Raw genomic sequence first — 19,641 nt, forward strand, 5'->3', positions numbered from 1 at the left:
ACACTTCTACTTTTATGAGTAATGTTGGGTTGTTTTACATCTATTATTTAATTTATTAACCTCATTTAAATCTCAGACAAAAAAAAAAAAAAAAACAATTCTCAATATCCCTTTAACACAGTGGACATTCATACCTTGCTATGCTTAATTTATATTCAACCCGAAGGTCCTGCTATGGATACTGAAGTGATTTTGCCAGGATTTAAAAATCCAATTTCAGATCAATATAAACCCGCGATATACTCACCGCCATCTCCCACTGGGGATATTATCACTGGGATTTCTTTCTTTATTTATTAATTTTAAATACCATTAGAATGATCAAGCCGGACCATGACAATGCGCGCCCCGTGAGTCTGACGTAGGCTGGCGGAGGAGAAAAACACAGACAACCTCCAACACCGTGAGACAGGGAGGAAGAAAACACACAAATCTAAGTGGCGGTGGTGGTGGTGGTGGTGGTGGTGGTAGGGGGGGAAACAGCGGCTGGTTGTTTTCAGCAGACGAGACGGAGGCAGAGCGGCGGACGATGTGCGGCGAGGATGCACAATAGAGCATCTCACACACCGTGTTTAATTGCGGATTAGAGCCGAGGGGGGGAGGAGGAGGAGGAGGAGGAGGAGGTGGATGAGGAGGAGGAGGCGGAGGAGGAGGGGGAGAGAGAGCACAACAAGGAAGGCAAGGAGACGCTCTTTATTATTAGGAGAAGAGGGGGGGTAGAGACGGAGACCGACGTGAGCCCGGAGACGGCCCAGACCGTGGCGGCGTTGACGGGAGAGAGGAGGACACCGACAGCTCGGATGGTGTTGTTGCTCCGGACGCGGCGACGATGCGGCCACACTGCTGGGTGATGGTAGCGGTGGCGGCGATCATGTCGTACTTCAGCCCGGAGAGAGCCCTCGGAGCTCCGCAGAGGGAAGGTGAGAGGAGTCGGAGGAGAGGGAGGAGGAGGAGGAGGGGGAGGAGAGGGGGTTTAAAACCTGTCAGTGATGCTGGAGAAAGGAGGAGAGAAAGGGGGGATGTTATAGTCAGTCATGAAAAGGCCTCTCCACATCCATACTGTGTTATCAGTTTGAGACATAATGCGAAGTGTTATTGCAGTATGTGGCTGACTTAATCATAGCAGGAGCGAGGCTGATTGGGTGATGGGTAGGGGAACATATTTGCATGCGGTGATGAAAATACTGGGGAGGGGGGAGGTGAGGGGGATTCGGTCTCGGGCCTCCCATCGATGCCTTTTAAAAACAACATGCACGTATAGCAGGATAAAAATCGTCGGTCAGCGCGAGATATTTCGTCTATAAATAGCCTCCGCTTGGCACCGGAGCTTATTTAGCCTATTAACCACTGCTGGCATCTTTATTTTTCTCCAACCTGAATATGCCGTCTCCTCCACCCCCCACACCAAGAGCTGGCAGAGTGTTGTGTTTGTGTAATGTGTGCAGTCATTGTATTGTGGTGTATTGTTTTGATAAGGGCTGTTGGCACAGTGGCTGGTGGAAAAGGCCCTGTGTTAGGTTCCTATTTATATGCAGTGTCTGTCTGGACATCTGTCTAGGGAAAGATGAAAGAATAGCACTGCTCAGGAATTGTGCGTCAGGATTGGAGCCACTAGTTATGTTTGTGATGCGTGTTCAGGGGGCTGCACAGCCAGCAGGAGGTCATTTATACTTTACATTTTGCACCTGTTCTGTAGGTGCAGCGATAAACGTTGACGCGGTCGACTGTTACATTTATCTCAGTTTCATGTGCTCGATCTCATCTGGATAGTTCATTGGAATCCACCGTGCCATTTTTCTTTTATTAGCAACAGACCGGGCCCTTTCACCAGCCTACAGTTTGATACAAAGGTGGTTTTATATTCTGAGCACATCTCCAGGTACCTTTTCTCTGGCTGCCTGTTTGCATCCTGCTCTCTTTATGCTGAAACTTTTTTTTGTGAGCGCAACAACAGCGAATAGAGAATGATCCGCAAGATCCTGCGAGATCCATCCTTTCCAGCAAAAATATGACACAATTTAACATATTTTGATCCAATTTTCACGGCATTTAAACGGATGAATTATTAAACGTACTTTACCATTTATGAATGCAGTGTTTACAATATCATGACCTTGTGAAGGAATGCATTTTGGGATTTTTATAAGGGAGACAGAGAATGAACCTGGGATAAATTGAGACAGCACAGAAAAGCATATTATATAAATATAAATTACCCCATCCTTTTTGAGACTGTACTATAGTATTTGGTGGTAGAATTTGAAATAACCTCCTGATGTTTGTCTAAAAGGCAGTTAACAAAGAAGAGCTGAGTCTTTACTTACAGAGGTTTGGTTTTAATATACATGTCCTTCATTGTGTGAGTTGGACACCTCCTGACTGTTTCAAGATGTTGTTGCATGTAGAAAATGTTAGTCATGTTTACCCTTTACATTTTGGCTATAATGAACCTATAAACAACACCTGAAGGGTATTTAACCTCGCTGCCCTGCCCCTTTTCTTTTCTACAGATGGTTCACTTCCCACAATCGACCACGTTGAGGTACAAATATCAAATGTCCCAATCCCTCCCTCTCTCACCTGAGTAGCAAACCTTCCCAATTTGAGTAATTCTTTTCCAGTTTCCAATCCCTTCCTAATTAGCGCTCCTCTTTACCTACATGATAACTCCAGCCAACCCTCCCCTGCTTCTTAACTGTGTTTCCTGAGTGGAATGCCGTTTCTGATATTTCCCTTTTCCCCATGCTTTGTTCCTTACTGGAATGGTATATTCTCCCGGTTTCAAGCTTTGATTCCAGTCTCTGTTTTCTTTTACTGATTCAGACAATGTTTTTCTTCTTGAGCTCAGTTTGTTTTCCCGCTTTTTTTTTTCTCCCCGAATCCCTGAAGCAAACTGTCCATTGGGGTTTTCCACTGTGTCCCAACCCTGCCGCTGTACGAAAACGCTCCAATGGTTTCCCTCTGAGCAAAACACCTATATCACAAGATTTTACACTTTTCTGATTCAGTGAACTCTCTCTTTTCGTTCTCACTGATTCAAACCTGTCACTGCCCTCCTTGTAGAAGCGCGACAAACCCAGAGTTTCTGCATTAAACCTTTCCTCTCCCTGTATTTTCTTCCTGTTTTCCGCCCAGTTTCCACGACCAGGGCCGCGTCGCTCTCTCCTCCGCCCTACGTTGTCATCCTCATCTCTTGCTCGGGGCTCGTCTCGTTCGTTCTGCTGCTCCTCACCTGTCTGTGCTGTAAGAGAGGAGGTGTGGGGTTCAATGTAAGTCTTCAACATGTAAGAGAATTATTCACCTCTCTCTGCCTTTGCCTTTTCAGTTGCTCACACCTTTTGTGCATGTTTGTGTGGTTCTTATACGAGCCAGACTCGATAAAGACTAGGAATATAAATGTAGAAATGGTCGTCTCTCGGACTAGACTCGACCAAGTCTCGTTCTTCAGACCTGACAGTGTTGTGTTTACCTTCATATTCTAATTTCTTAATTTAAAGTTGATGCTTAATTCAGTTTTATTATCATGTGAAGTAATACAGCTGATTTTATGGTATGTTGTATTTTTCTATGTATGCGTTGTGCCTCGACTAGGAGTTTGACAATGCAGATGGGGAGGAGTGCTCTGGAGGCTCCAGTCCCATCCAGGAGGACAGCCTTTCATCATGTCCCTCCCTCCCTGAGGTTTACACCTTGCCAGTCAGAGACCGGCCCAACTGCCCCTCCCTGCAGGATGGAGCAGGTAACAAGTTGAAGCTAACGTCATCCGACTCTCATTTACGCATAGCGTTATATGCCTTAAAACGAAGATGACGTGCTGTCCTGCAATAAACTCCCTCGAGGTCTGTTACCTGAATCACTGATGTGGATACATTGAAGGTCTTAAACTGAGTGCACTGGACTCTGCTCTGAACCTCAGTGAAGTGGAAACAATTTAATCGGAGAAAATTCTGCATCATGGCTCCGAGTGAGCGAGCCAAAGTGGCCACAGACAGAGATAGCGCTGGCACACAGTGGAGTGGAATACTTGTCTCTCTTTTTATTCAAGCCCCCTTCAGTTCAAAGATTTTTTTTTATGTATTGTTTCTTTGTTTCTTTGGATTCGTGTATGTGCAGCGTTTAAACTCGAAATTTAAAATTGTTCCAAAATCTGTTAAAGACAAAATATTGCTGGATGCTTAGTGTAAGATATAAATGCATGAACTTCTGCGAGGGTGATGCAGAAACCCTTACTGCAGTAAGGCTGCACCTATGAATGTTTTATCACAACATCAAAAAGTGAAAAAATGCTTGTCACAGTCTCCTCCAACACTGTGTCGATCCATTTTTGTCTTGTCAGGTCCTCGTGTCTTAATTTCATTTGATGAACAGAATCAACCCAAAAAATCATTTAATTTAATAATGTCACCAGAATCAGCAGATTCTCAGCTTCAACAATTAATCAATTATCAGGGTAGTTGCAGATGAATTTGTGTATTTCAAATGACTGTCGCTTGCTGTGTGTCAAAACACGTCCAGAATGGATCTTTAATGTTGTTTGCAATATCAGCATCCACTGTGTGTACTGCATTTACCTGACTGCATCAGTTTTCATAGCATATTCCTGTTAATGTTAAAAGCATTATTACCCTCATCTTGTCTTTTTCTTTCAGACTCGAAATATCAATGCTTCAAAAGACACACTTTAAACTACCTTCAAGAGATAGGAAATGGCTGGTTTGGAAAGGTAACACAACCCCGCCTCCCATTCAGCTACCGCAGATTCTGTTTTATTTTTGTTAAGGTTTTCTTTCTTAGAACATCCTCTTGCCCTTTTGGATTTAATTCTGGCTGCAAGCCATATCACAAGTCCTAACTCAAAATAGTTGTTTTAGTGCCAGCCTCCTTCTCCTGGGCGCCCTTCCACGTTATTGTCCATCAATCTCTTGTAGGTTATCCTGGCTGAAGTGCTGTGTGACTGCAGCTCCTCTCAAGCTGTGGTGAAGGAGCTGCGTGTCAGCGCCAGCCCTCTGGAGCAGAGGAAGTTCTTGGCTGAGTGCGAGCCGTACAGGTGGGAGAAACCTCTAAATCTCGGGTAGCCATTTTGAGGCCTTAAAACGAGACTATGTTGCTTTTGCTGAGCATTAGGCACTGCCAGCACAAGTGGATGTGAGTATGGAGTTATGATAGCACGAAGCTACTGTAAGTAGGAATCTAAAATAAGCCCACATCCAAGTTATATATGTAAACAGTATTTCAGTATAATAATAATTTGTCTTGATGGGTTTTGTGTCCTTAAAAATGCTAGTCATGATCTAACTATTGTGTGGATAGTACATAGTGTCACTATGTCTATCCATCCTCATCTCTGGTTTCTGTTCCTTCCTTTAGGAGCCTTAAGCATCCTAATATCCTTCAGTGTTTGGGGCAGTGCAGTGAGAGCATCCCCTTCCTCCTGGTTATGGAGTTCTGTCAGCTGGTAAGTACAAGCCGTAATCTGGGACAAAGTTAAATTGGAACATGAAGGGACAAAATAACACTCAAATGTCATAGGAGGTACACAGAGCATTGCTGCAAATGCTTAAGCATCTTTAAGGCTTAATTAATTGCCTTGTGTATCAACTGGCAGACCTCTCCTGTTGCTTATTAATCCCGTTCATTTCCACGTAGTATAACTCTCAGGATGTCTACTCTTCCTTGCAGGTTTGAGTGACATCAGGATTGTTTTATTTATTTATTTAAATGTGCTTCTATTTTGTTTTTCAGGAATTAGTATTATGGATGCTCTGGTATTTCTGAAATTAGTTTTGCGTCAGTACAGTCGGTTTGTTTTCCTTCTCTTAGCCCGTTCAATCACCGGCTGATTAAGAAATCCGTGTGAGTGGACTCTTGGGCCAAACAAACACACAAGCGGATCAATTACCACAACACAGTGGAGAGAAGACAAACAACTCTGCAGTTCTCAAAGATGGCTATTACCCTCCCTGATAAAACCCCCCATATCCTCCTTTCCGCACAGATATTTTTCATCCTGTTACACAGCCCTCATTTTATTTCCTTGCCCTTCTTGGAGCACAAATGACTAGCACAAAGGCTGCCAGCTCATTAACAATTCCTCTGCTGCTTTTGAGGCTGTGTGATGGAGAACACCTAAAATGTGATGTATTTACTGCAGAAGTCGCAAATATCATTGCCCTTATGGGGTTGCTGCAGGTTTTTATTTCTGTTTTAGGAGACTGAACAAAACACTTGGCTCACACGGCCGTGGCCAAACTGGCACTAATTCATTCTCCACTTAGACCCACATACAGCGCAACTCATCAAAACACATCATTGTCGTGATCTTAGGGTGACCTGAAGAGGTATCTCCGAGCCCAGCGTAAGTCAGATGGGATGACTCCAGACCTGCCGACCAGGGACCTCCTGACTCTTCAGAGAATGGCTTTTGAGATCACCTCAGGTCTGCTGCACCTACATGAAAACAACTACATCCACAGGTCAGTCCTGGCTTTCAGCCTTACGATTCCTATCATAAGCAAGGCGGTTGTGAAACTTTCAGCGTGATAAACATCTTCAACCAACCGGGCAAACGTTTGAAAGCAGTTTGTATGCTGTGCTTACAGTGATCTGGCTTTGAGGAACTGCCTTCTGACCTCAGACCTCACTGTTAGGATCGGAGACTACGGCCTCTCACACAACCACTATAAGGTAGGTGTCTCAGGGAAAAAAGCACTACTCTGAAATCAGCATCTATCCATGTTGGCTGACATAAGCCCATAATCATTCTTGCTGTATGTCGTTCTGAAGGAGGACTATTACCTGACTCCAGACAAACTATGGATCCCACTGCGATGGATTGCTCCTGAGCTGTTGGAAGAGTACCGGGGATCTCTCATAGTTACTGACCAAACCAAGACCAGCAACGTGTGGTAGGTTTTAAAATTAACCCTGCTGTACATGAACAGTGCTGTTAAATCTAAGCTGACAAACCAAGCTTGTTATAGTGGTGTCCAGTTCATAATGAAATTTTTTAGTGAATTCATTTTACCACCTTATCTAAAACCAGTTCAGACACAAAAACAAATTAAGCTGATAACGACCAAGTTAACTGAATTTCTCTTAATCCTGACACACTGGAGCACAGTGTAATGTGTGACAATAATTTGAAATCCTCTTTTAAGAGTCTCAGTCAGATCTTGATTTGGGCTCCAACCTTTAAAAATATTGCACTCTTGGCTTGATATTAAAGGTGCAACAGCAGCTGTATCACAAAAAAAACTTGCATTAAACACAAATACAAACAATTAGTGTTATTTCATTTTTGTTGAAGTAGAGTCTAGTCGTCCGTTTCAGTTTGTCAGCAATCATAGGCGCAATATCCAGACCCAGAAATACCACAGGGAGTCATGAAGAAATGAAGCAAACAAGGCTGAACCCTCGGGCTCCACTGTTACAACCTCCATTTTCAATTTTATTGAATGAGCCAACAAGAAAATATTCTGGCAACAACACGCACAAGCACAGGAAGAGCATCTAAGAGTATTTATCATATTATGCCTTCTCCAAACACATTTTTTCTCCAGTATGATAAAACATCTCGATTGTCTCAGAGATCTCTGTTTTATGTCTCGTCTGCCTGGAAGTCAGAGCTACACAAAGTGTTGCTGTAAAAGCATTACATAACAAAAAAAACACCTAAAAAAACAAGATTAGTCTCTCACCATGTCGACTCTTTTTTACCTCCAGGTCCTTGGGGGTGGTGATATGGGAGCTGTTTGAGTTTGGCTCTCAGCCCCACAGGCACCTGAGTGATGAAGAGGTGCTGACCTTCGTCATTAGGGAGAGGCAGATCACACTGGCCCAGCCCAGGCTCAAACTCTCCCATGCAGACTACTGGTCAGTACTTACAGTTTAACTAATGCTAACTGTATTCTGTATAAATTATGATTCCATCAATGGAAAGTAATAAAGTCTCTCCAAACTTATGTCCTCTTATTTTACGCTCCCGTCTGCAGGTATGAGATCATGCAGTCCTGCTGGCTACCTCCATCTCAGCGCCCTTCGGTAGCTGAGATATTCCTCCTCCTCTCCTCCCTTCTGGCTGCCGAGCGAGGAATGGCGAGGGGGAGTGTCGGGGAAGAAGATGAAGAGGACGAGGAGTATGAGGAGGGCAGAGGAAGGAGAGGGGAAAGTGACGAGTCATTTGAAAGGCGATGGGACTTGCTCCGTCCACCTGCATTTCAGACGGCAGCAAATGAGCGGCAAAGAGAGAGAGAGTATGCCAGGGAAGGCAGAGATAACTCCTACCCCCTGCTGGACCCTGTGGGGAACTGTATCACCGCGTCCTCTTCTGAACTGGATGACATCCTGACAGTCACCGAAACTAGCAAAGGCTTGAACTTTGAATATTTCTGGGAGAAGGCTCATGCCAGGCGAGGCTACAAACCTCTTCCTCCTCCTCAGCCAATCCCGACTGTGAACAATAATCACAGGCAGTCTTTGGACACTCCTACTGTGGTCCCGGTGATAAGTGCTCGCAGCCCCTCCCTCGCCAGCGAGTACTACATCAGACTAGAGGAGCACACCCCCCAAGACAAGTCACCCACTCTCAAAGGAAAGCCACACTCCTCTTTCCGCTCTGATTCGATTTGCCCCGGAGACGTGGAGCTTGTGGAGATTCGCAGTGGAATGTTGGGAAAAGAGCGAGTCCCTTATTGTTCTTCCGACAAGTTTGGCAGGGGCCTCCAGACTGTCCGGTCGAGTGAGGTCCAAATCCAGGTGCCCAACACAGGTGTGGCTGAGTTCAGGGACACTTCGAGCCGAGTGACTGACTTCTCAGTCGTCGATTTGGGTGATGATGACGAAGTGGAGAAGACAAAGGGCCATGACGTGGACAAAAAATCGTCCTCAAGTTCTCAAGCTCCGGTCCTCCCTCCCAAGCCTCGCTCTATGTCCATGTCGTCAGCCAACCACCTTCACTCGCGCCCCCTCCCTGCCCCTCCGCACGGATGCAGGGGACTGCCTCACTACACGATCAGTGGGAAAATTGAGACGGACCCCCATCACATGAGCACCTGCCCACCGTCTACCTTTGATCACCTTGGCCTCCATCGGCCACGACAGACGCTACCCCCCTCCCCGTCCCTCTCCCCTTCTCTTCCCCCGTCAAGTCACCCGATTTACCCTCAGCCTCCCCAGATGTGTCCTCCCCCTCTCCCTCCCCACTCCAAACCACAAAAAAGTTACCCCATCAACAGCACGGCCGACCCTCACTCAAGATATAGTAGGCCGCAGATACAGAGATCCACCAGAGACCCGCTATCCTGTGATTTGTCATGTGATAGAGAAAGTGACGCCAGGCTTGCGGCGTCATTGCACCCCTCCAAGGACACTTCTTATTCACGTGCAAAAGACTTTGACTCTCCGATTCGTAGAGAGAACCCTTTGCGACCTATTTACCGAAATCTGCCCCGCACTCAGCCCACAAACTTTCAGATTGACAGGCAGTCTTCATCGAGTCCCACTTACTCGGATGAGGACGACTCTCCTTTCATGTCCCCTGAGAGGCCCAGTGGTGGGACAACTGTTACTCACTCCAGCCTGTCTGAAGATGCAGACCCAGCTGCCGCCGAGAACTTCTTCAGAGGAATGAAAAGGACTCAGTCACGTCTGGACACTATTCTGCCTGCCATCTGGAAGGAAGATGCTGAACTTCAGGCAGAACGTGTCGCTGCAGCCAAGAAATCCCCAATGCATCTATTTCTGACCGAGATATCGAGTGTGACAGAGTCAAGTGATTCCAAGTCAGAGGCGCCGTGGGTTGGGGAGAAGGAGGAAAACAGGGATGGAGAGAGATGGGGGAACTTTGTGCTGCCCAACAGAGGGATGCGCCGCTCCCAGTCGCTGATCACAGAGTTGGGCTCGGCGGGGCACTCATGGGGACCAGAGAAAGACATCAAAAGGATGGGAGCTGAGGACAATACAGTCACTAAGGAATCATTCCAGGGGGATCTTTTTCTCACAGAGATAGACACAGGGAGGATGGATATGGAAGGAGGATCTGAAAGCGATCCAGTAAAATACCTCTATCCTGCGGGATCCAGGTTGCGTCCCTACGTCTGCGCTCCTGGCCTTCCCTCATACACAGAGGCTGAGGAGGCCTATTCAAAAGGTATACGGAGATCCCGCTCTCTCCTCTCGGAGATCACTATTGAGAAGCAAGAGTCTGAAATCAATGTGACTGAGAAAGAGCCACGGAGAGGTGAGATGACCAGGGAGGAGTTCCTGAAAGAGATCCAATCAGCAGAGACCTTTCTGACTGAAATAATTTCAAGACAGAATGCTGCTGCAAACAAGAAGGATGCCGATTCAGCTTACTCCCCAACTCCACTGTCCCCTGAATATGAGTCCATATGCATAGACCCAAACTCTGCTCAGACCATCAGATTTCAGTCAGAGAGCTCCATACGAGCATCCAGCAAAGGCAAAGATGATAAACAAACTGAGGCCATCTATGCCCAAGTGACCAAGCGTGCTAAGAAGAGTGAGATAAAGATTTCCATGAAACCCGAGATCCCAATTCTTCACATAGGATCAAATAAACCACCTTTCAAACTGGACAGCCCAGGGAACAATGCTGCGGACCACTGCCAGTCTGGTGAGTTTGTGTTTTCAGAGATCATGCCCAAAAATGGTTTACTGCACAACCAAACACTCGCCTCTCAGAAAGAAGAGGAGGTGTGTTCAGATGGCCCTGCCTTACCTGCCAGACTAGGCCAATCAGAGCACTCTCCTACTGAATCCACTGAGTCCAACACTGTGACACAGCATGACAGCAAATCACTCAGTACAAATGAAAGTGAAAAGGCTGCTCTTATAGGAAATGGTGAAGTAATGAAAGGTGACCAACGGGCCCACAGCCCCGAGAGAGGAGATCAAACATGTACAAAGGCTGACACAGCACATGACCCTGAGAAAACAGATGATTTGGAGAGCTTTCAAAATGTGGTTTCGCATGATAATGAATGCCTTGAGGACACAACAGGAGAAAATTCATTTCAGCACAATGACAGTGGACAAAAACAGCCTTGTCATATTACCCAAAAGGCACCCACTCCTGCTGCCACCCCGACCACTCCAGACTGGGACCCGTCTTCTGACGTCTCACTCGTAACCCCAACTGACTCAGTCCTGTCACCTATGACTTCCAGCTCCATTGACTGCCTCACCCCTAGTGACTCATGGTCAGGAGGAGGAGGAGGGGGAGGCAGCGGGTGGCGGGCCTTGGGAAATGAAACACCACATCGAGACTCTGCATATTTCAGTGACAGTGACTGGGAGGGTGACGGGATGAACAGGAGGAGCACTGATGGCCTTGTTGCCTCCAGGCCGGGCAGCAGCAGAGCAGGTGATCGGGGAATACTGACTGGGATAGAGGAGAAAACCGAAGAGGAGGGAGAGATGGGAGAAAAGAGCCCATTACGAGATAGCATGCTTACGTCAAATATCAAAACGGAAACTGGAGAAGAGAGAACTATTGAGATGCACGAACAGAACGTTGCACTGTATCCACATGCGTCTAAAAATGACATTTCTCAATTGGCTAATGACAAAGATATGCTAAGCAAAGGACTGGAGTCTGCACAGAGGGACGATTCTGGCATTTTCCATGACGAGAACAGAAAGTCAGAGCTGCTGTGTGATGATCCCAAGGCCAACGACTGTGTTGACCTAATTGACAAGTTATTTTCAAAATTAGACGCTGAGCCACTGAAAGGCCTCGCAGACAGCGGTAGTTATGTGATAGACGGCCACTACACTGATGGCATAATTTCTAAAATAACAGATTACAAATACCAGGACTCTGCAGAGAACGGCTGTAATCTACACTCCAAGAGCCCTGCTGAGACAAATAGTTTGATCGAGTCTGGCAGCCAGTCAAAGGACAGCATGTTTAGAGCAAGCAACAATGATTACACAAGTGTTACAGAGACAATCAGTGACCTCAGTGCACTGAATTCCTTGAAATCTGAAAATAAAATTGTGGCACAATCCGAAGTTGACAACACAGAATCCAGTTCATCTAAACTGTGCGATATTCAAATCAATGATGTCACACTTAAAGATAAAACTCGGCAAAAAGACGATGGGAGGCCTTTTGATGATACAGCGAGTGGTTCTGTGTGTCCCTGGGATGACCAGGGCGGTGACGAGCTGGAGGGACGTGAGGAAAGGCCCGGTATAGACCACAATGAGCTGGGCCTGAGGAACCTTCATTACTCAGACGGCAGAGAGGATGAGAGGGTCACGATAGAGATGGAGAAACAGCACGCTGCTGCAGAGCTGAGTAGTGCCTCGAAGGAAAAGTCACCAATGAGGGGAGCAGCAAGAGAGATGGACTCTGCTAACAATGTGGATAACAACTCTTGTGAGGGGCTTGAGGCAACAACTAAAGAGTTATGGAGCGCTCTGGAGGAGGATGAAGAAGATTCACCATCTGGAGTAGTTAGGGGCGAGTTCGACTGCCACCGTTTTTCACAGTCAGACGACTTACGCTTGTGGCCTGATGAAAATGACCAGTGGGCCTCTCCACAGAGGAGGTGCCAAGGAATCGAACTGAGATCCGAATATTTCTCTGGCTTTGGTAACAAGGCGTGGGAGGTCGGGGAGAGACTTGTTGTGGGTCAAGAGTATTGGGAGACGGAAGAAAATGATGAACTGGCAGGAAGCGAACCTCACCCTGCTGTCTTGGAGGGCTGTGAAGAAACCTGGAACAATGAAACTCAAAGACTGAGCGGCAACCTTCCTGTGAAGAAAATGTGGGACTTCAAGGACAGAGATAATGAACAGACTGTAGAAGATGTACAACAGGAGGAAAATGTTGAGAATCTGAGGGAAACTGACAGTTTTAAGAGTGATCCAGGAAGAGAAAGCTCAGATATTGAAGTGGAGAATATTGAAATACCAGAGAAGGAGCCCTTGGAGCAAGGAGAGAGGCAGATTACATCATGCGCAGAGCCAGTCAGGGACAGAGAAGGTCGGTTAGACTCCACAGAGACAGAGGAGAATCAAGATTTTAACAGATGGCCTCAGAATCAACTCTGCAGGATCCAGACAGACGAGCAGACATCAGCTGTAGATGGTGACAAAGAAGCAGACTTGTCTACTGTAACGAACAACTTCAGCCACATTCTAGAGAACAAAACCTCTGATGCATCTATTTGCATCACTGAAGCTCCTCTTAACTCTTCAGATCTGGAAAATGTTGAATCATGCTTCACTGCAGAAGAGGAAAAGAAACCATGGCTTGCTAGACAGTACCCAGAAGAAACAACAGGCACTGTGAAAGTTGAGGACGAGTGTAGAGACATGCCCGTTGAGTCCAGACCCAGTGACCCTGATGCACAGGATGAGATGGATCAGTCATTTCCCCCGCTTGACAATTTCAGCTCGGTAGATTTTCCAAGTCCGCCACCAAGCATAGATCTTGACGTGCAAGATGATAAATTGGAGAGTTTAGACGACTCTTTTCCGAGTCCACCACCATCTGTTACAGAGGCAGAGGACTTTATTAGTCACATTAATCTAGACGACTTTCTTGGCAGTACTGAGACAGAGCCCTATATTTCCATAGCACACAGCACAGAGCCCTATATTTCCCCAGTTAACAACACAGATGCCTCAGAGCAATCTCTGCACGAATCACCACCTGCTACAACACACAGTAAAGGGATCTCAGCCAATCTGAAGATCCCCACTGTGCATATAACACTGAACGATGAGACCAACCTTACATCCAGTGTAGAAAGTCTGGAAGATCATAATAGCCCGTGCCAGAAAACATCCCCTGCAATGCCCTCTGTACCTCCCCTAAACAATGTACCAGAATTGTTCATTTCTGAGTGGAAAGATTTGGATGAGGAGCCCTTGGAGGATTTTGAAAAACTGGAGCAACTGTGTTGCATATCTGGAGATGAGGAAGAAACTCTGGGGGATCTTTTCTTGTCTTTGAAGAAAACCCCCGATCCGAAAGGTAGCAGTGATACAGGTCATGAGATAGGTGACTCCTCCACTCCCGAGGGTAGCAGGATGGATTTGAAGGAAAACAGGATATCTGATAACTCTGATAAGTTGGCAGAATATTTCCAACCGATGATCATGGATTCCCAAGACATTCTGTCACCACAAGAGGGGAGGCATGGTGAACAGAGACCAGCAGGCCAAACACCCGACGTCAAGGACCAGGGATCTCTTTCCAAGATGACCGCTAAGAATGGCCTCATGATGCAGGTGAGCTCCCTTTCTCATGATGTATGTAGCGCTCATATTGTGACCTATTCAAGTCCATTCACTTATTTCTTTATCGCTTTACTTTGTTGCTTCAGGTGTGTGAGGAAAGACTGCAGTTCTCCCTCTGTGAAAATGTGAAAACAAATGTGCTTTGGGGATCGACTGTCAAAGACACGGTCATGCTCCGGCCCTGGGGGGAACAAGTCACAGAGAGCAGCAGTGAGCTGGTCACAGTAAAAGAACAAGGAGAAGAAGAGAGGTATGAAGGCTGAATTTGAAAATCTTATCCTGAATAACATGCTGCTGTGGCCAGATATTTGCAAGCCAGCATTACCAGCTTCCTTGCAAATATCAGCTTGGTTTGTTTGGTTAGTTTGGCAAAGTGCTAGTAGAATCCCCGACTAACTTATGCTCTGCATTAATATGATATTTTAAGGTGGAAGAGCTTTGGTGAAAAGACTCCTTCCTGCAGAGTGTGCATAATGCTTTGTCAACTGTTCCGTCTGTTTTTTTTTTGTACTCAAATTTCCCACTGAGAGGGCAAACGTGCTGTTTCTTCCATCTTTATTGGTTGGTGCTGCTGCCTGTCAAACCACCGGATCATTCACTCATTCATAACTCTACTTGGACAAACTACATGAAATGCATTACCAGAGATGTTCAGAGCCATTCTGCTCTGGAAATTAGTTAATTGCATTGAAAATTTTAATCAGATTAATCATGATAATGGATTAATCCGTCTTCACACGTCAATTTTGACAGCCCTAATATATATAAACACTATATTAACATTCATGTTTTCATCTTTTTGTCTGTCGTGGTTTTAGCCAAGAGGAGGAGGAAGCTGCCCTCAGTGAACAGCTCCTCACAGAGTCTGATGAAAATAAAGCAGAGACACTCACTGTGAACGAACAACCTGAGGCCACGACACCTCAACCTTCTGCAAACCAAGCAATGAAAGGTAATGATACTGCAACAACAACATGTATAGTATAGTCTCAGTATTCCTCAAACACTTACATTTGCCTTGTTTCCCCATCAATTTGTGTTTCTTTCTCACTTTCAATTAACCTCAGCCTGAGCCTCAACCACTTATTTCTGCATAGCAACAACTATAAGCTATAATAAGGTCGTAGAAAAGAGATCATAATTATCATATTTGCGTATCTCTTCTAGTAACCTATATATTTTAAAACCATGTTCTTTAAATAAATATATATATAACAAATGCTAATTCGGTTAGTTAGTTTTCTGTTAGGCGACAGCAAAGACTCCTGCTAGGTAATCCTCATGTGTAATGTCTACTCTCACTTTCATAGCAAAGCTAGCCCGCCTGTCTCTCGCCCTCCCTCCTCTGGCTCTGACTCTTCCCCTCACCCCATCTGGTAAAGGAGGATTTGGGGACGGGGCCATTGGGAATCGAATAGGAAGACGGAGAGGACTTTCATCAGGAAACGACCCCGAGGAGGAGGAGGAGGAGGAGGAGGAGCAGGAGGACGAAAGCTCGCGGAGGGTGATTGTGGTGACAGAGACAGACGTGGACAAACGCGTTGGGCTGAGGAGTCTGCTGAAATCGCCAAAGGAGCCGATGGACAGAGACAAGGACAGAGGAAGAAATGTGTCCTTTTTTGATGATGTCACAATCTATCTTTTCGATCAGGTATTTCCCAGTCATGTTATAACTGATCTACTCCAGTGGTGGAATAAAATGATGACTGACTGACAATTTCATTGCAACAGGAAACTCCAACCAATGAGCTGGGCAATTCAGCTCCCACAAGTCCAGCCCCCGTGTCTGTCAAGAGCACAAAGCTGGATTTGCATGGTAAGGTCATTAACACCATTAACACACAGAATGAAACATGTCATTCTAAGTCATGTCATAGTCGCCCCAGATGTTCCCATTGTCTAAGAACCATGAATGTACAGTCAATGTTAATGGTTCCCATAGGATGCTTGATGTCCATTGACTTTTTCTCTATTTGATAATGGAGCTTGAAATTTGGTACAATCCTGTCTACATGCATCCCACCAGATGAACTGTCGTGGCATTGATATGCGGCGCCACCATCTGGACAAACCCTCTGGCTAATGAACAAATAATTATTAGATAAACATTGGTTCATGCTAACATGCTAAAATGCTAAATTAAATCTGTGAACACAGTAAACATTACATCCTAACCTCAGCATGTTAGTATCACAAGTGTGATTGTCTTAGCTTGTTTGGTGCAGCTTAAAGCACATCAGAGCCTCGTTGCAGCACCATAGCTGTTGGCTCTTAGATCAATAAAGATAACGTCTGCAGTTATTTTTATACATGTAGCATCGGTTAGTCTCCACATTGAGCTGACTAATGGTGTAATAAAATCTGACTGCCACTATCTGATCTACACCCACTGAAAATGGTAGACCTTCAGTTCAACCATGTCCTCTCCAAATATGCGTCCAGAATTAATCTCCCGTAATTATCCCCCTCGACACTGTGACACGTGGAACTGAGCAGGGACATTAATCCTGCATTCAACAATGCAAGGCTAAACCGTGTTTTCTGACATATTTTCCCTTGCTCTCTTGACTTCCACTCGTACACTCATCACGTCATTACACAGAGTAATGAGTGTCGGGGTTCTGAATTTCCTTTTGCGCTGTGCACATACAGAAGCACCAAAATTAGATATTTTCATGATCCTTCTTAGCCTTTTTAGTTGAGACTTCAAAGCTCAGAAGGAAAAGCATGTGTTCCCTTTGAGTTATTTTTAACTAAAGCCATCTTGCTTCAGTGTGGTTATATTAATAGATATAGATTATTATTTTTTTTCCGCATTAGATTTGACTCTTATGTTTTGTATTGATAATTATTTGGGCACAGACATGCAAAAGGCCCCCTACTCGTACCTTACCAACAATGAAACCATGGAACATTTGAGTTTGTAAGGCTGGTTGCACCTAATGTAAGGATTAGACATGATAATACATGATAATATTTCTGTGGTCCTAAAGTCGGTGGATTTAAAGTGGAAATGAAGAACTTAATCAAGTAAACCACATTTTATAGACAAAGTTCCGCTCTTAAGAACAATATACAACACTAACACTATTCACAAATGTTTGCATATAAGGAGAAAATACTGCAGTCGTTATATGTTTTTTAGTATGGGTGCCGCCATCTTTCCGTACTGTGGCCTGTGACGCCATGGGGTTGGTTGGCTTTGCGATTCCCATAGGGGTAGACTGTGAAAGAGAGAAGAGAGAGCTTGTGAAAGACGGATGGTGAAGGATAGTCAACTGATGATCTTTCTATATTGCATCAATCCTGCATTTTAACGTGTGATTCCAGCTAGCTTTGCTTACCTGCTACAAACGTGGTGTTGCAGTGTTTCCTCTCAGACATCTTTCAGTGAAAGCACTGCCACATCCACCTAAATGGTCCAGCAGATGGACTCTGAAACTATGGCATTGGTGTGCAATAGCCAAACTGACACCAGGTAGCGTTGCCAACACGCTCTTCTCTCCAAACCACCGGTTTCACCACTTCTTCCACTCTTAGTGGTACCACTGCTCGTTTTCCACACTGCATCGGTTCAAAAGAATCCAGCAGGATTTATACCGAGCTGAAGATCTCTTTCCGTTTAATCCTCGTCCATTTCCAGTGGTGCTCAGACGGATCCAACCAGCCCTGTGACGTATTCGATCAAAATGGCAACTCCAAAAATTAACTTCTTACATCTTTTCAACTTCAACTTTTTAGTATTTGTCTTGAGCAAAGGTGTTATTTCAGACATAGTTCGCACTACAAGGACCAATAGACGTACTATTCATTTCCCCTTTAAAAGTAGCACAGTTCTGATTTTGTGCTCAATTTTGTTCTCCTTTCTAGGCCCACACGTCAAAAGCAGAGAATCAAAAAGGAAAGAGGATTTATCAATCAAACCAAGGTCGCCTGTGGGGGCCAATCCAGTGACTTCATCACGCTTCACTGTTAGCCCTGCCAACGACCCCCACTTGGTGTGATGCTACTCCGCATCACGGGAACCTTAAGAGCTGAACCCTCTCGGACTGGCCAGTGAATTAACCCAACAACCAGCCATTCACCCAGAGGATATTTTTTTATTGAGTAGGCGACTGAAAGATTGAGACTCCGGTTCTAAAAGCTGGACACATTCCAGGTTTTACCAGCGACAGGATTTTGTATGTCAGAGCTCGTTGAGCTCCTGCCTGCCACTGTTTACAGAGTTTATTCATAGCCTTTGGCTACTGAGGTCTTTGGAAGAGGCAGCATATGCTAGGAGAAGAGGAGCCTGGAGTAAAATCTGAAACAGATTTGACAGCTATGCAGTGGGAGTCTTGCTGTGTACCAGCTTACCTTCTCTTCTCTTTTCTGCTTCATTCTGTTGTATTATTCCCCGGGTGCAGGGGGAATGCACTTTTCAGTCATTCGTCTGTCTATGTAAACGCTTGGATTCCAGCCCTCTCTTTATTAAAGACCTTTTTCCATTGCAGTCAGTCAGTCAGTTGTTCTTGTAGACAGCAATTTGAAACAGAAATTGCGTATTTGAGAATACTCCTTAGCATTTGTACAAATATCATAATACAAGTGTATACAATATCATTTTAGAGCTGTTTACTTTTAGATGTATTCTTAGAGTGCACGGAAAATTAAACAAGCTATGTTTCTTCACACTTTTAGTTCTTAAAAGCACTAATTTCTAATTTCTTTAACTGTGTTCCTTTCTATAGTTATAATATTATTTTATGTATTTATGTAAAGTTGGTTTCCATGCAATATTTTATTTATATATTTATTTATCGATCTATCAATTTATTTATTTATTTGCTTTGGTGCAATTAACATATATAAACTTAGCTATAATTTGTTTGGGATGGAATGCATCTAAGTTATACCTTCTCTAAGATCTTCATAACAAATAAATCAAAATATTTTCCCAAACGTCTTAATTGCTAAAAAAGTATTTTGTATAATTTTACTTGTTAATATATGCCAATCTGTATTGAACTATGTCTTGTAATGTTTCATTATTTTCTGATGTCAATGAATTTTTAGCTGTCTTAACATTATTTTATCTTGTTTAATGACAGTTAATGTAGCTTAGCATGAAAACTCGAAACCCTTCATGAGTAAATAACTCATTTGTTTTTGTATCTGTTAATTTATTCCATTTTATACTAATAACAGTCCATCATGCAGTCAAGGTTCAACTAGTCCATTTGTTTAGTCTGTTTAAATGTTCGTTTAAACTTGTATTGTTTAAAGAATGGTTTTCAAGGGGTAATGTATAAACAAGGGGAAATAAAAACTACAAAATGTGAACCTCTTATCTGAACTGTTTTAATAAATCGCCATGTTTCTAATGAT

General features: G+C 44.5%; 1 protein-coding gene across 2 annotated transcripts; it reads left to right on the forward strand.

The window, feature by feature from the left end:
• The first annotated feature begins 661 nt into the window (after positions 1–661).
• lmtk3 (lemur tyrosine kinase 3) lies at positions 662–19,596 on the forward strand. Of its 2 annotated transcripts, none has more exons than XM_047598916.1 (16): positions 662–920; positions 3,136–3,284; positions 3,592–3,739; positions 4,650–4,723; positions 4,929–5,047; positions 5,368–5,455; positions 6,325–6,473; positions 6,600–6,684; positions 6,784–6,905; positions 7,723–7,872; positions 7,992–14,265; positions 14,361–14,524; positions 15,093–15,226; positions 15,585–15,925; positions 16,006–16,090; positions 18,145–19,596. In XM_047598916.1, the coding sequence occupies exons 1-16, from the start codon at positions 830–832 to the stop codon at positions 18,276–18,278; spliced, it is 8,307 nt and encodes a 2,768-aa protein (XP_047454872.1). In that variant the 5' UTR covers positions 662–829; the 3' UTR covers positions 18,279–19,596. The 2 variants fall into 2 exon arrangements, with proteins under 2 accessions (XP_047454872.1, XP_047454873.1); XM_047598917.1 differs by having other exon boundaries at positions 3,136–3,269.
• The last annotated feature ends 45 nt before the right edge of the window (positions 19,597–19,641 follow it).

This window comes from Mugil cephalus, chromosome 11, assembly GCF_022458985.1.
Source record: "Mugil cephalus isolate CIBA_MC_2020 chromosome 11, CIBA_Mcephalus_1.1, whole genome shotgun sequence".
Lineage (NCBI taxonomy): Eukaryota > Metazoa > Chordata > Actinopteri > Mugiliformes > Mugilidae > Mugil > Mugil cephalus.

What these genes read in the sequence shown, in the direction of transcription:
- lmtk3 (XM_047598916.1), top strand. Translation starts at nt 830, where the DNA reads ATGCGGCCACACTGCTGGGTGATGGTAGCGGTGGCGGCGATCATGTCG. An exon ending in CTCCCTGCAGGATGGAGCAG is followed by an intron (nt 3,740 to 4,649) that starts GTAACAAGTTGA and finishes TTTTTCTTTCAG; the next exon opens with ACTCGAAATATCAATGCTTC. An exon ending in GAAAACAACTACATCCACAG is followed by an intron (nt 6,474 to 6,599) that starts GTCAGTCCTGGC and finishes CTGTGCTTACAG; the next exon opens with TGATCTGGCTTTGAGGAACT.